Source organism: Balaenoptera ricei, chromosome 8 (genome assembly GCF_028023285.1).
Source record: "Balaenoptera ricei isolate mBalRic1 chromosome 8, mBalRic1.hap2, whole genome shotgun sequence".
NCBI lineage: Eukaryota > Metazoa > Chordata > Mammalia > Artiodactyla > Balaenopteridae > Balaenoptera > Balaenoptera ricei.
Window position 1 is genome coordinate 107052150 of NC_082646.1, and position 13245 is coordinate 107065394.

General features: G+C 52.3%; 1 protein-coding gene across 1 annotated transcript; it reads left to right on the forward strand.

Annotated features, from left to right (window-relative positions):
• Positions 1–1672: 1672 nt before the first annotated feature.
• LOC132370246 (solute carrier family 22 member 20-like) lies at positions 1673–12440 on the forward strand. The gene is given in 5 exon segments (XM_059929972.1): positions 1673–1885; positions 1887–2027; positions 2109–2232; positions 4681–4816; positions 12290–12440. Coding segments are annotated over 5 exon segments (765 nt in total).
• Positions 12441–13245: the final 805 nt, after the last annotated feature.

Here is a 13245-nt window from a genome sequence, read left to right on the forward strand (position 1 = left end):
GGAGGGCACAGCAAGCCTTGTCCTGCAGGGACTGCTCAGGGCCTCACACCCGCCCCTGCCCTGCCCCCCATCCCCTTCCCCATCGCCCTGGAGGCTCGCACCTCTGCTGGAGTCCTGGGCATCTGGGAGGGCAGGATGGGGCCCCCCCCCGCTGCAGGGACAGGACCATACTGCTGAGGTCCCACATGGCCCTGCTGGTCCTACATGCCCCCCTCCTCTAAGCCCTGACCCCTTCTTTCCCCGCACACTCTGCCCGTGAGGCTCTGGCTGAAACCCAGACCCCTAACTTAGCACAAACCTGACCCCCAGGAAGCTCCCCAGGACACAGAGCCTCCTTTAAGTCTTCTCCAGGGTGGGGGAGGGGAGTTGCCCCTGTGACCCAGACACCTGCAGCTTCTATAAGCTGCTCCAGCCCCTCTGGGATCCCAGCTCTTCTTACCAGAGATAAGAAAAAGAGTAGGTTGAGGTGGGGGTAGAGGAGGGGCTGGGACAGCGTGGGGAGGGGTGAGCCGCAAACCAGGGCAGCAGCGTCTGCAGAGCAAAGACTGAAGGAGCCCAGCTGGGGGGTGGGGGCTGCCCTCGGCCACCAGGAGCCCCAGGTGGAGCCCCGAGTGGCAGACCGTCGGGCACAGGGCCTGGAATCTGCATTTTGCCGTTGGGAGTCCCTGGGCCAAGTCCTGCTAGGCCTCAGCATCCTCATCAGCAAGGGGAGTGGTCCGTCACTTCCTGGACTCCTGGGCTGGTTTGTGAGAGGGGCCAGGTGGAGGGGCGGGGGGCCAGGTGCACCAGGCCCCACCCGCTTAGTTCTCTGTATTGGGTTTCCTTTGATGAGAGGTTGGAACACTGTGGGTCTGGATGAGCGGAGACCCTGACCCCTCCCACACCCCCAGCCTGAGAGTACCTGGGATTGGGGCAGGGAGAGCAGGGCTTCCTCTTGGTTGCCCTATTTGGGCATTTTTCAAGGACTTTTTTCCAAGTGTCTCCTATGCAGCCTCTGACTTCCAGGGAAGTGAGGGAGGGGCAAGCAGCTATAATCACTGGCACCCCCTTATGTGACCTCCAAGCATTTAAGGCTCCGGCGTCAAGGGAGCCCAGGGACAGGACTGGGTTCCGTGTGCTGAGGCTGGAATTGTGCACTTTTTTTTTTTTTTTTTTTGGCCGCATCACTTGGCTTGTGGGATCCTAGTTCCCCGACCAAGGATCGAACCCGCGTCCCCCGCATTGGAAGCGCAGAGTCTCAACCTTTAGACTGCCAGGGGAGTCCCCTGGAATTGGGCTCTTGAAGATGCCTCACAGTGGCCTCCAGAGAAAAGGGGAGGGTGATGATGGTGCCACATTTACAGCTGGGGTCCCCCCTGCGAAGGCCATGGGCGGGGGGCTGAGCCTGCAGATCTGGGCAGTGGGATGTGAGGCGGCCCTCTAGGACCCCTCGCTTTTCTAGCTCGGAGGTGAGAGGCTGGGAGAAATGAGGAGAAAGGGCCTGGCAGGAGGGGGAGCGCTGCAGACCTGGGGACACCGGAGGCCTCCTGTGAGGTGTAACCCGACCCCTCTGAGTTGCGGGACACGGGGCATCTGAGGTCCTAACCCTGGCCTGTTCCTCCACCTCCCAGGGCCCCATCCCAGCCCCTTTACGTAAGGCTCCGAGGCTGGGCCTCAGGTCAGGCCCGTGGCCATGGCCTTCACAGGCCTGCTGGACGCCCTGGGTGGCATGGGCGGCTTCCAGCTGGTCTACACGGCCCTGCAGCCTGCTGGCCTGCCACCACTGAACTTCACAGCCTCTGTGCCCCGCCGCTACTGCCAAAGGCCCGCCAACCACACTGCGGCCACTGTCAATGGCTCGGGGGCCTGGCTGAGGGCCACCGTACCCCTGGACCTGCTTGGGGCCCCCCGAGCCATGCCGACACTTCACGCAGCCTCAGTGGGCCCTCCTGGGCCCCAACACCTCCGTCCACGGGGCGGCCACCAAGGGCCGCAAGGATGACTCGGTCTATGACCGCAGTGTTTTCCCGTCCACCATCGTGATGGAGGTCGTGGGGGGGGGCCGGGGTGGGGGGCCGGGGGGGCTGCTGCCCAAGGCCAAGGCTGGAGCGTCCCTCCCTTCTCCGTAGTGGGATCTGGTGTGTGAGGCCCGTGCCCTCCGAGACCTGGCTCAGTCCGTCTACATGGCCGGGGTGCTGGTGGGCGCTGCGGTGTTTGGCAGCCTTACAGACAGGTGAGCCTTTGGGGACGAGGGTCCCAGCCTCCTGCGCCTCTTCATTAACTTTTCTTTATTAAAGTTTGTGTATTTTAAAATAGATAATACATACAATACATTCACAAGGTTCAAAGTTCCAGAAGGTATAAGCGGGTGTGCAAGGAAGCGTTCTCCCCTCTGCCCCACACTCCAGTGATTTCTACAGCTGTGATTTCTACAGCCTGGTTTCCGTGTACCTTACAGAGATTTTTTATGACTTTATACAAACCAGGTGAACATGTACATGTGCTCCATCCCCCTTTTCTATACAAATTCTGACACACCCATACATGGTTTTGTATATGGCTTTTACGTCATTTGTGGCCTCTGCGTATTCCTTCAGAAAAAGCTCTCCTGTCCTCCCCGCGTCCGGGCTGCATCCCACTGTGCAGATGAGCCACAACTGACCAAAAGGGCCCCTGAGGATAGAGAGACGCCCGGAAATGCAGCACACACCATGGTTCTGATGGAGTCGGCTCCTTGCCTCCTCCATCCTCTTTCCCATTCCTTCCCTGCTCCTCCTCCCCTCTCTCTCCCCCCTCCTCTCCCCTCCCTGCAGCCCCTCCTCTCACTGTTCAGGTTCTGGGGGCCCTCCTGGACTGCAGACCCCACACCCTGGAGTGTGCAAGGTGCTTCAGGCCCCTCACGGGTGGTCCTGTCATAGCCCTGGTCGCCCCGTGTCAAGACATGTCCGGTCTTTCTGTGTATGAGCCTGTATCTTATTCATAGTGTCTTGTTCATCACCAGCCCCCAGCTCAGGCCTGCCACTTAGAGGTGATCAATGAACATCTGTGTAACAGAAGGAAGGAAGGAAGGAAGGAAGGGAGGGAGAAAGGGAGGGAGGAAGGAAGGGAGGAAGGGAGGGAATGAGTCTATCATGGGGTGTGTGGAGGAGAAATGCTGCTCACCTGGCCAAGCTGGGGCTCCAGCCCTGGACCCTCACTTACAAATGGGGCAGTGCCAAGGCCCCCCTACCCTGGCCATGGACCCCTCTGTGGTGTAACAGGGCCTGCCCCACCCTAGCCTCCCCAAAATGACTAGTCCAGTTTGTTTCACAAAAGTCAAGTTTATGGGCTTCCCTGGTGGTGCAGTGGTTAAGAATCTGCCTGCCAATGCAGGGGACACAGGTTCGAGCCCTGGTCCAGGAAGATCCCACATGCCGCGGAGCAGCTAAGCCCGTGCACCACGACTTCTGAGCCTGTGCTCTAGAGCCCATGAGCCACAACTACTGAGCCCACGTGCTACAACTACTGAAGCCCATGTACCTAGAGCCCGTGCTCCACAACAAGAGAAGCCACCGCAATGAGAAGCCTGTGCACCACAACGAAGAGTAGCCCCTGCTTGCCACAACTAGAGAAAGCCCGCACGCAGCAACGAAGACCCAAGGCAGCCAAAAATAAATAAATAAAATTAATTTTTAAAAAAAAGTCAAGTTTATGATACTGTTTATTAGAAACACTGGTCTTTGTAAGCAAGCACAAATCTGCCATGAGCTAGCCAGTGAGAGTGTGCCCGTGTACCTAGTTGTTGCTGCATCTCCCCTCCCTGTCTCCAGGTGACTCCAGACCCGGGAGGATGAGCCGTGGTCCCCTGGCTGACGGATGGAGGGAAGCAGCTCCTGCAAGGTTCCCTGCGGGGCTGCTGGTACGGAGAGCGGCGCTGGTCAGGCTAGGAGCAAGCCTGCACCCCCCTCCAGAGACGGTCACGAGGGTGTCAGGGGGTCATCCTCTCTTCCTCAGCAATTTTAGACTTGAGTCAAGTGGTCTTCACCATTTAGGAGAGATCTTTAAAGTTCTCACCCTCAGAGTGAGTGGGGCGCCCCCAGGCATGGTACGCACGTGCCACGTAGACGTGAATGAAGGTTCTTCTTAACTGCAGTTTTCTTTTGGAGGGAAATTCAAGAATGAGATAGAGGAGGGTTAACTTGGGGTTTTGTGCGCTGCTCACAAAAAAGTGAAAACTGAAGGTTCTCATTCAGTCTGAAGCAAAAGACTGGACTCTGGGGTCCTGCTCCCACCAGCCTGGGCCCTGCCAAGGGTTTGCCCCCCATGAGTTCTGGTTTGAGGGCTCCCTCCTGCCAGAGAGCTGTTCAGGGGACCCTCTCATAACCCACTGCACCTGCCTCTGAGCCTTTGCAGAATCCCTGTCTTTCCCCGACCCTGGGAGAGTAGGGGCTTGGTAGGGAGCCAGAAATATTCCTTGAGTGAAAGAACGAAGGAGGGAATACGTCTCTTCATCCCCACTTTCCTTCCACACCAGGCTTCTCCCTCCCTGGTCCTGCCAGTGCCTGGGTCCCAGCGGGTGCGCATCTATTACAGACAAGTGGCTTTCAGATGGTGAGGGGGTAGCTTCTTCTTACCCTCCCTCCACAGCCCGCATGGGGGATACTGCTGCCTCCTAGGAACCCTAACCCTGCGCCCATGGCCGGGCTCAGGCTGGGCCACAAGGCCCCCTGGTCTGGTCGTACCTGCAGCTGGCAGTTTCGTGGGCAGCCACAGCGTACTTCTGCTCCTTCGGCGCCTACTGCTTCTTCCGGTTCCTGATGGGCATGACCTTCTCCGGCATCATCTTTTTTTTTTTTTGGCCGCGTTGGGTCTTCATTGCTGCGCGCGGGCTTTCTCTAGTTGAGGCGAGCGGGGCCTACTCTTTGCTGCAGTGCCCGGGCTTCTCCTTGCAGTAGCTTCTCTTGTTGTGCAGCATGGGCTCTAGGCGCGCGGGCTTCAGTAGTTGTGGCACGTGGGCTCAGTAGTTGTGGCTCGCGGGATCTAGAGCGCAGGCTCAGTAGTTGTGGCGCACAGGCTTAGTTGCTCCGCGGCATGTGGGATCTTCCCGGACCAGGGCTCGAACCCGTGTCCCCTGCATTGGCAGACGGATTCTTAACCACTGCTCTGGCATCATCTTAAACTCCCTCTCTCTGGGTGAGTCCAGCCAAGGAGGGGCCTGGAGGGGATGGGGCTTGTGGGGGGAGGGGGTGGCAGCCCCATCGTTGGATGTCTTTGCATTGGGATTCTCATCCGGTGACCTCAACTCACAACCCCCACCAGGATTCTCGGGACACCTGGGCTCTCAGCGGTGGCCCTGCCAGCAGCGAGCCGTGGACCCTGGATTGCCATTTGCCCATCTGCAAGCTGAGAGGGCTGGGTTCACTTCCTGTGTGAGTTAGTCAGCAATAACCACTTACTAAGGACCTCCTGTGTGCCAGGCTCGGTGTGGGCTCAGTGTGGGCCACGGAAGCGAGGTGAGACACAGGGGTCCCCGAGGCGGCAGGAGCCCTGAGAGGATGTGGCTCCGAAAGGGGCGGGGTTTCCCTTTGGTGCCATGTGGAGATCTGGCCTCCTGGGTGCCAGGTGGGAATGTCCCCACCCCCAAAGCAACAGGGTCAGTGCTCACTGCAGGCTGGTTCCAGGCAGCTCGCAGGTGGCTCTGACAGAGAGCGCCGTGGACAGAGGAAGCCCACCCTGGACACAGGCCAGCCACCGCCTCCGTGTCCCTCTAATTACTTGGTTTGCTCCTGAGGACACCACCAGGCCTCAGGGAGGACCTGAGCGCTCTCACTCTGCTGACAAAGACGGGATGGGTCTTGCATCCCGGGGTAGCAGGGAACCTTGGGGCCAGAGAACCAGGATGCACCAGGCCAGCACACTGGACACCCCCCGCCCCATGTCAGGACAGCAAAGGGCACTGAGCTCACAAGGGGATCTCAGCAAATCCCAGCCCACCCGCCTCATTCTTCCAGGTGGACGTCCAGCCACGGCTCATGGAATCTGAAGGCAGGAACGGTGGTCCAAGGCCCATCTCATGCTAGAATCACCTCTATAACACACACACCTACACACACACACACACACCCACCCATATACACACACACACACACACACTCCTAACCACAATGCACAATGCACACCCCCATATACACACACACCTACACACACACACATATACACACACCCTACACACACACGCTCCTAACCACAACACACCCTCCATATACACACACCCCTACACACACACACACATATACAAACCCCCTACACACACATGCTCCTAACCACAACACACACACACACATACACACCCCCTACACACACCCTACACACACACACACTCACACACACACTCCTAACCACAACACACCCCCATATACACACACCCCTACACACACACACATATACACACCCCCTACACACACACGCTCCTAACCACAACACACACACACACACTCCTAACCACAGCACACACACCCCCTACACACACACACATATACACACCCCCTACACACACTCCTAACCACTACACACACACACCCATATACACACACCCCTACACACACACACATATACACACCCCCTACACACACACGCTCCTAACCACAACACACACACACACACTCCTAACCACAGCACACACACCCCCTACACACACACACATACACACCCCCTACACACACTCCTAACCACTACACACACACACCCATATACACACACCCCTACACACACACACACTCCTAACCACTACACACACACACCCATATACACACACCCCTACACACACACACACTCCTAACCACTACACACACACATCCATATACACACACCCCTACACACACACACACACACACACACACACCCTACACACACACACTCCTAACCACTACACACACACCCCCATACACACACACCCCCATACACACACACCCCTACACACACACATATACACATCCCCTACACACACACTCCTAACCACAACACACACACACACACTCCTAACCACAGCACACACACACCCTACACACACACACACACACACTCCTAACCACAACACACACACACCCTACACACACACACACTCCTAACCACAACACACACACCCATACACTCACACCCCTACACACACACACATATACACACACCCCTACACACACACACATTCCTAACCACAACACACACACCCATATACACACACACACTCCTAACCACAACACACACACCCATACACTCACACCCCTACACACACACACATATACACACACCCCTACACACACACACATTCCTAACCACAACACACACACCCATATACACACACACACTCCTAACCACTACACACACACACACACACACACACACACGCACGCAGCTAGGTGTGGGAGGTGCAGCAGTGAACGAGCAGAGCATGCTCCGTGGGGTCCGTGTTCTCCTGCAGGAAGACAGATAAACAACACAAATAAGCGAGTTGTGTAGTGTGTTAGAAGGTGATAAGGGCGACAGAGGAAAACTAAAGCCCAGCAAGGGAATGAGAGCGGTGCGGGGAGGGGAGAATCAGCAGTTTTATTGGCTCGGGGACCCGCCTTGTTGGGAAGGGGTCACTCTGGGCTAAGCTTGAGGGAGGTGAGGGAAGGGGACCTGTGGCCACGGGGCGGGGGGAGGGAGGCGGGTGGGCCAACATTCCAGACAGAGGCCCTGAGGGGGGAATGTGTCTAGCGGGCTCAAGAGCAGGAGGTCCTTGTGGCTGGAGCAGAGCTGGCCGGGTGACAGCTCAGGGCGATGCGGGCAGACCCTTAGGCCTGGTGGTCATTAAGGACGTTGACCTTGACCCTGAGTGAGATGGGAGCCTCTGGAGGGTTCCGAGCTGAGGAGAGGCCTGACCTGGTCTCACTTGGCATTTGCCGGGATCCCTCCGGCTGCCATGCGGCTCAAGGACAGGAGCAGGAAGGCCGGTCCCGAGGCTCCTCCGGTCACCTGGTGAGAGGCGAGGCTGGAGTGGGCCGGGGGCAGCACGGGAGGAGGCGGGAAGGGCTCAGACTCTGGTTCAGTTCTGCAGACAAACAACAGACAAACCACAAAACAAAACAAAAAAGCTAAAGGACAAACTAGTTTTTTTAATTGGTAGCTTTATGTGGTGGTTTTTAATAACAGCTTTATTGAGGTATAATTCACCTATCATAAAGTTTACCTTTTAAGGTTCATAATTCTGTGGGTTTTAGTGTATTCACAGAGTCGTGCAACCATCACCACTGTCTAATTTTATGATATTTTCATCACCTCCAAAAAGAGACTCAGTACCCGTTAGGAATCATTCCCCATTTCTCCCTTCTCCTAATACCTGGCAATCAATTATCTACTTTCTGTCTCTATAGATTTGCCTATTTTGAATATTTCCTATAAATGGAATCATATAAAATCTGGTCTATTGTGTCTGGTTTCTTTCACTTTGTATAATGCTTTCAAGGGTTATCCCCGTTGTAGCGTGTATCAGTGTGTCATTCCTTTTTATGCCCAAATAATATTCCTTTGCATGGATAAACCACACTTTGTTTAGCCATTCATCAATTAACTGTCTTTTGAGTTGTTTCCACTTTGAGGATATTGTGAATAGTGTGGCTCCGAACATTCGTGTACAAGTATTTGTTCAAATACCTATTTTCAATTCTTTTGGTTATATACCCAGGAGAGGAATTCCTGGGTCATCAGGTAACTCTGAGGAACTGCACAGTGGCTGCACCATTTTCCATTCCCACCAGCAAAGCAATGTATGAGAGTTCCAGTTTCTTCACATCCTTGCCAATACTTGTTATTTTCCATTTTTTAAATTATGGTCATCCTAGTGGGTGTAAAGTGGTATTTCATTGCAGCTTTGATTTGCATGTCCTTAATGACTAATCTGTTGAGCATCTGTTGCAAGCCTTTGATTAATTTTGATTAATTTTCAGAGTTCTGGAAAAGTTGACTTTAACATCTTTTGCCAGTGTTCACATGGTTTTATGCAGGAGAAGATTTTGCAGATCCTTACTCCGCCGTAAGGCCCACTGTCCTTGCTGACTCTTGGTGGATGACATTGATGACATTACCCTCATCATCATGATGCAAGGTTGTTTCTGTTATACGACAGAGAGTCTAACAGCACAGTGGGGAAGGGACTGAGTAAATTTTAGATCCCATCAGCTCATAGATTCTATAACTTTTACATCTTAGTTAATGTTCCATATCCTGTCTCCTTGTCAATAAAAGCTTCTAGAAGCAGGAACTGTGGGTTGCTTTGCAGCTTTCCCTCTGGTTCCCAGCACTGTGCTTTGCCTGCTTAAAACATTTAATTTAACCACTTTGGGACATTATTTGGGTCTTTACAAATATTCTAAAGTTGTTTGGGGTTACGATGTTCTGAATCTAGACTCCAGATTTAGTCTGCATTGTCCAATGTGGTTGCTATTGGGTCCCTGTGGCTACTGAGATTGAAATTAATTAAAATTAAATAAAATTTAAAACGTAGTTCCTTGGTTTCACTAGCCACATTCCAAGTGCACAGTAGCTACATGTGGCTAGTGGCTACTGTATCAAGCGGCACAGAGCTAGAAATTTCCACCATGACCCTGCTCTAGATACTTCCTCTCCAGCTGTCTCAGACCACAGGGTCATCACTGTTGGGAAGCTGAAGGGACACTGGGCATAGATTCTCCTTCATTTGCAAGGAGGCAGCTCTTTTAATGAGTCCTGATTACTTTTTTTTAATTTATTTATTTTATTTTATTTTAATTTTTGGCTGTGTTGGGTCTTTGTTGCTGCGCGCGAGCTTTCTCTAGTTTCGGTGAGTGGGGGCTACTCTTCATTGTGGTGTGTGGGCTTCTCATTGCAGTGGCTTCTCTTGTTGCGGAGCACCGGCTCAAGGCGTGCGGGCTTCAGTAGTTGTGGCTCGTGGGCTCTAGAGCGCAGGCTCAGTAGTTGTGGCGCACGGGCTTAGTTGCTCCAAGGCATGTGGGATTGTCCCAGACCAGGGATTGAACCCGTGTCCCCTGAATTGGCAGGCAGACACTGCACCACCAGGGAAGTCCCCTGATTACTTTTAAAGATAAGGTAATGGATAAAGAATATGATTTTCCTGGGTGATTTCCAACTACTAGACAAAAGTTTCCAGAGAGCATGACTGTGCAAAATACAAAAAAAAAAAAAACCTTAAATAATGCTACCATTGTTATCTCTTCGGGGCAGCCTTTCATCAGCTCCCGGCACCAGGACCACTTCTCTCTTTATCAAGCACTCACCCAAGGTCAGTCGTCATATAATCCTAGCCACAACCCAGCCTTACCTGGAGAGAGAACCCAGCCAGGTCTCCTGGTTCCCCAGCCAGGGCTGCTCCCAGAACACCCCTCCCCTCTCACAGACCAGCCTCCCATCTCAGAAGGACTTAGTGAGGATTATAAAATAGACCCATCAAGCAGAGATGAAGCAGCTGAGAAGCCCAAGTCAGGAGAAGGGCAGCCAGCCCACGTGGTCCTGGCCCAGTGCTGGCTTCAAGCAAAGGAAGGCTCTGGCATTAGCGAGAATGGCTGTGAACACAGCTGACTTCATGGGCGTGCAACCTTGAGGTTGCTCGGGACCCCACGCCCAGAAGGGTCCCACGTTTGGGCTAATGCTCTGCTGCCGCCATCTTGAAATTCTCAATCATTTCTGAAGGAGGAGCCCTGAATTTTCACTTTGCACTGAGCCTTGCAAGTTATGTAGCTGGTCCTGACCTTTTCCATGGAAGGCGTTAATCTTCGAGCAAGAGACAGGCCAGGCAGGGAGATGGGGGGGAGTGAAGAGCTGGGCAGCAGCCATGGAGAGCCAAACAGGGGTCAGCGAGCTGCAGAGCCACCTCAGGGGCCCCTGGGGTCCAGGCATTTAAGGGGTAAATGCTTGCTTGTTGCAGAAACATAACTATTCAGAGAAATTCTTTTTCTTTTCTTCTTCTTTTTTTTTTTTGGCCACATGCGCAGCTTGTGGGATCTTAGTTCCCTGACCAGGGATCGAACCCGCGCCCCCTGCAGTGGAAGCGCAGAGTCCTAACCACTGGACCACCAGGGAATTCCTCTTCAGAGAAATTGTAATGACACATAACAAAGGTTTCCACGTTGTAACTTTGTTTTACTGTGATGTTGACAGTTTATTCTCTTCCCAAACTTTTGCCTGATTTCATGTTAACAGGTAAAAGCTAAGAAGTGTTTGAAAGGAAATTCAACCAACAAACTTGTAAAGATAATTTTTCATTCAATATGCCAAACAAGACACTGCTATTTATCAGCAAGCCATACTACATGCAATACATTTTTGATGGTTTAAAAAGCAACAAAGTGACTTTAGAACATAAAGGAATACTTAAATATTACACACAGAAGAAGAAATAGCTAAATGTCCTCTTGTATCTGAAAAAGACTCAAAATGTTCTAGATTTTTTTCCTTTGGCCCAATTAGGAAAGAAGAAATAACTAATAAACTATGTAAATACATTAGTTAAAAGAAAACAAGATAAAGAAACAGGAAATAAATCAACTATACTTCAATTTAAAAAAAAAGATAAAACTTTTCTTTTATGCCCACCAAAAAAAAAAGAAAGAAAAGAAAGAAATGGGAAAGAACAGAATGTCAGAGTCAGCCTGCTAATTTTGATGAGGAAGTTCATTGTAACTACTAACACAAGTTGAAAATCTGATGTTTACTAAAGTAGGAGGATGTATAACAACTGTAGCTTTAATTCCATATAAATGGAGCTAAAAATGCACTACAGCTTGTGGTCACTTGCTAGCTACATGCACGCAGGTATTTCGGTATTTGTTTTGCTTTGTTCATTAATAAAAAATCAGCTAATTCTAAAAAACAAAACAAAACAGAAAAAAACTTGCCTTCTTGATAGCTCCATCTTCCCAGCTTGTCTTCCTGAAAGCTTATACTGTGCCCACAACCAGCCAGAAGAACATCTGGACTCATTAAACTTGCCCACCCCTCCAGCCCAAAAAGCTGAAGTGCTTGGGACAACAGCTCTCCTCTGGCTGGACCTCGGGGTGAAACACCTTAGAAGGGGAACAGCAATCCTCCTCGGCTGCTGTCCCCACCCTGCTGTCCCTTGAGGGAGAGAGGCCGGGGAGGAACAGTTCTTCTTTGACAAATGGGGGTTGGGGGGAGGCCAGAGGACCACAGTGGAAAAAGGAGTCACCTCGGGTTTCCCTTCAGTGAGTGCTTCCTAAAGGGAGAAGCACAGTTCGTCTTGTACGCTCACATGATCCTTGCAGACACAACTTATCTCCCACAGTGTCACCTGTAAGGACAAGATAAACAGCCAAACCCGGGGCCCAGCTCAGGCCAACCCTGGTTCTAGTTCACATCACGTCCTAGAATGTCTAGATGCTGAGGATCGTGCACCTCAAGAACAGGGCTGGGACGGTGAGGGGAAGAAAGATTGATGGCATTTCCATATTTTCCCTTTTTTTTTTTTTTTTTTTAATTTTATTTATTTATTTATTTTTGGCTGTGTTGGGTCTCCGTTTCTGTGCGAGGGCTTTCTCTAGTTGCGGCAAGCGGGGGCCACTCTTCATCGCCGTGCGCGGTCCTCTCATTATCGCGGCCTCTCTTGTTGTGGAGCACAGGCTCCAGACGCGCAGGCTCAGTAGTTGTGGCTCACGGGCCCAGTTGCTCCGCAGCATGTGGGATCTTCCCAGACCAGGGCTCGAACCCGTGTCCCCTGCATTGGCAGGCAGATTCTCAACCACTGCGCCACCAGGGAAGCCCCATATTTTCCCTTTTATACACAACACTCCCCAAATACACAAGTTGCCTTTTCTTCCTAAATTCTTACAGTGCAGGGCGCTTGATTCAATTAAAACATGTGAGGGGACTTCCCTGGTGGTCCAGTGGTTAAGATTCCGTGCTCCCAATGCAGGGGGCCTGGGTTCGACCCCTGGTCAGGGAACTAGATCCCGCATGCTGCAACTAAAGATCCTGCATGCCGCAACCAAAGATCCTGCACGCGGCAACGAAGATCCTGCATGCCACACTAAAGACCTGGGCAGCCAAATTAATTAATTAATTAATTAATTTAAAAAAAAAAAAGATAAAACATGTGAGTGGATTGACCACAACTGACCATAAATGCAGGGCCACCTAGTCCATACACCACACATGAGTGAACTTGAAAAAGGTACCCCCTCCAGGAAGATGCAGCATCCTGGGCACCCAGCTTGGTGGGTGAATGGTGCCCACCCCACCCCC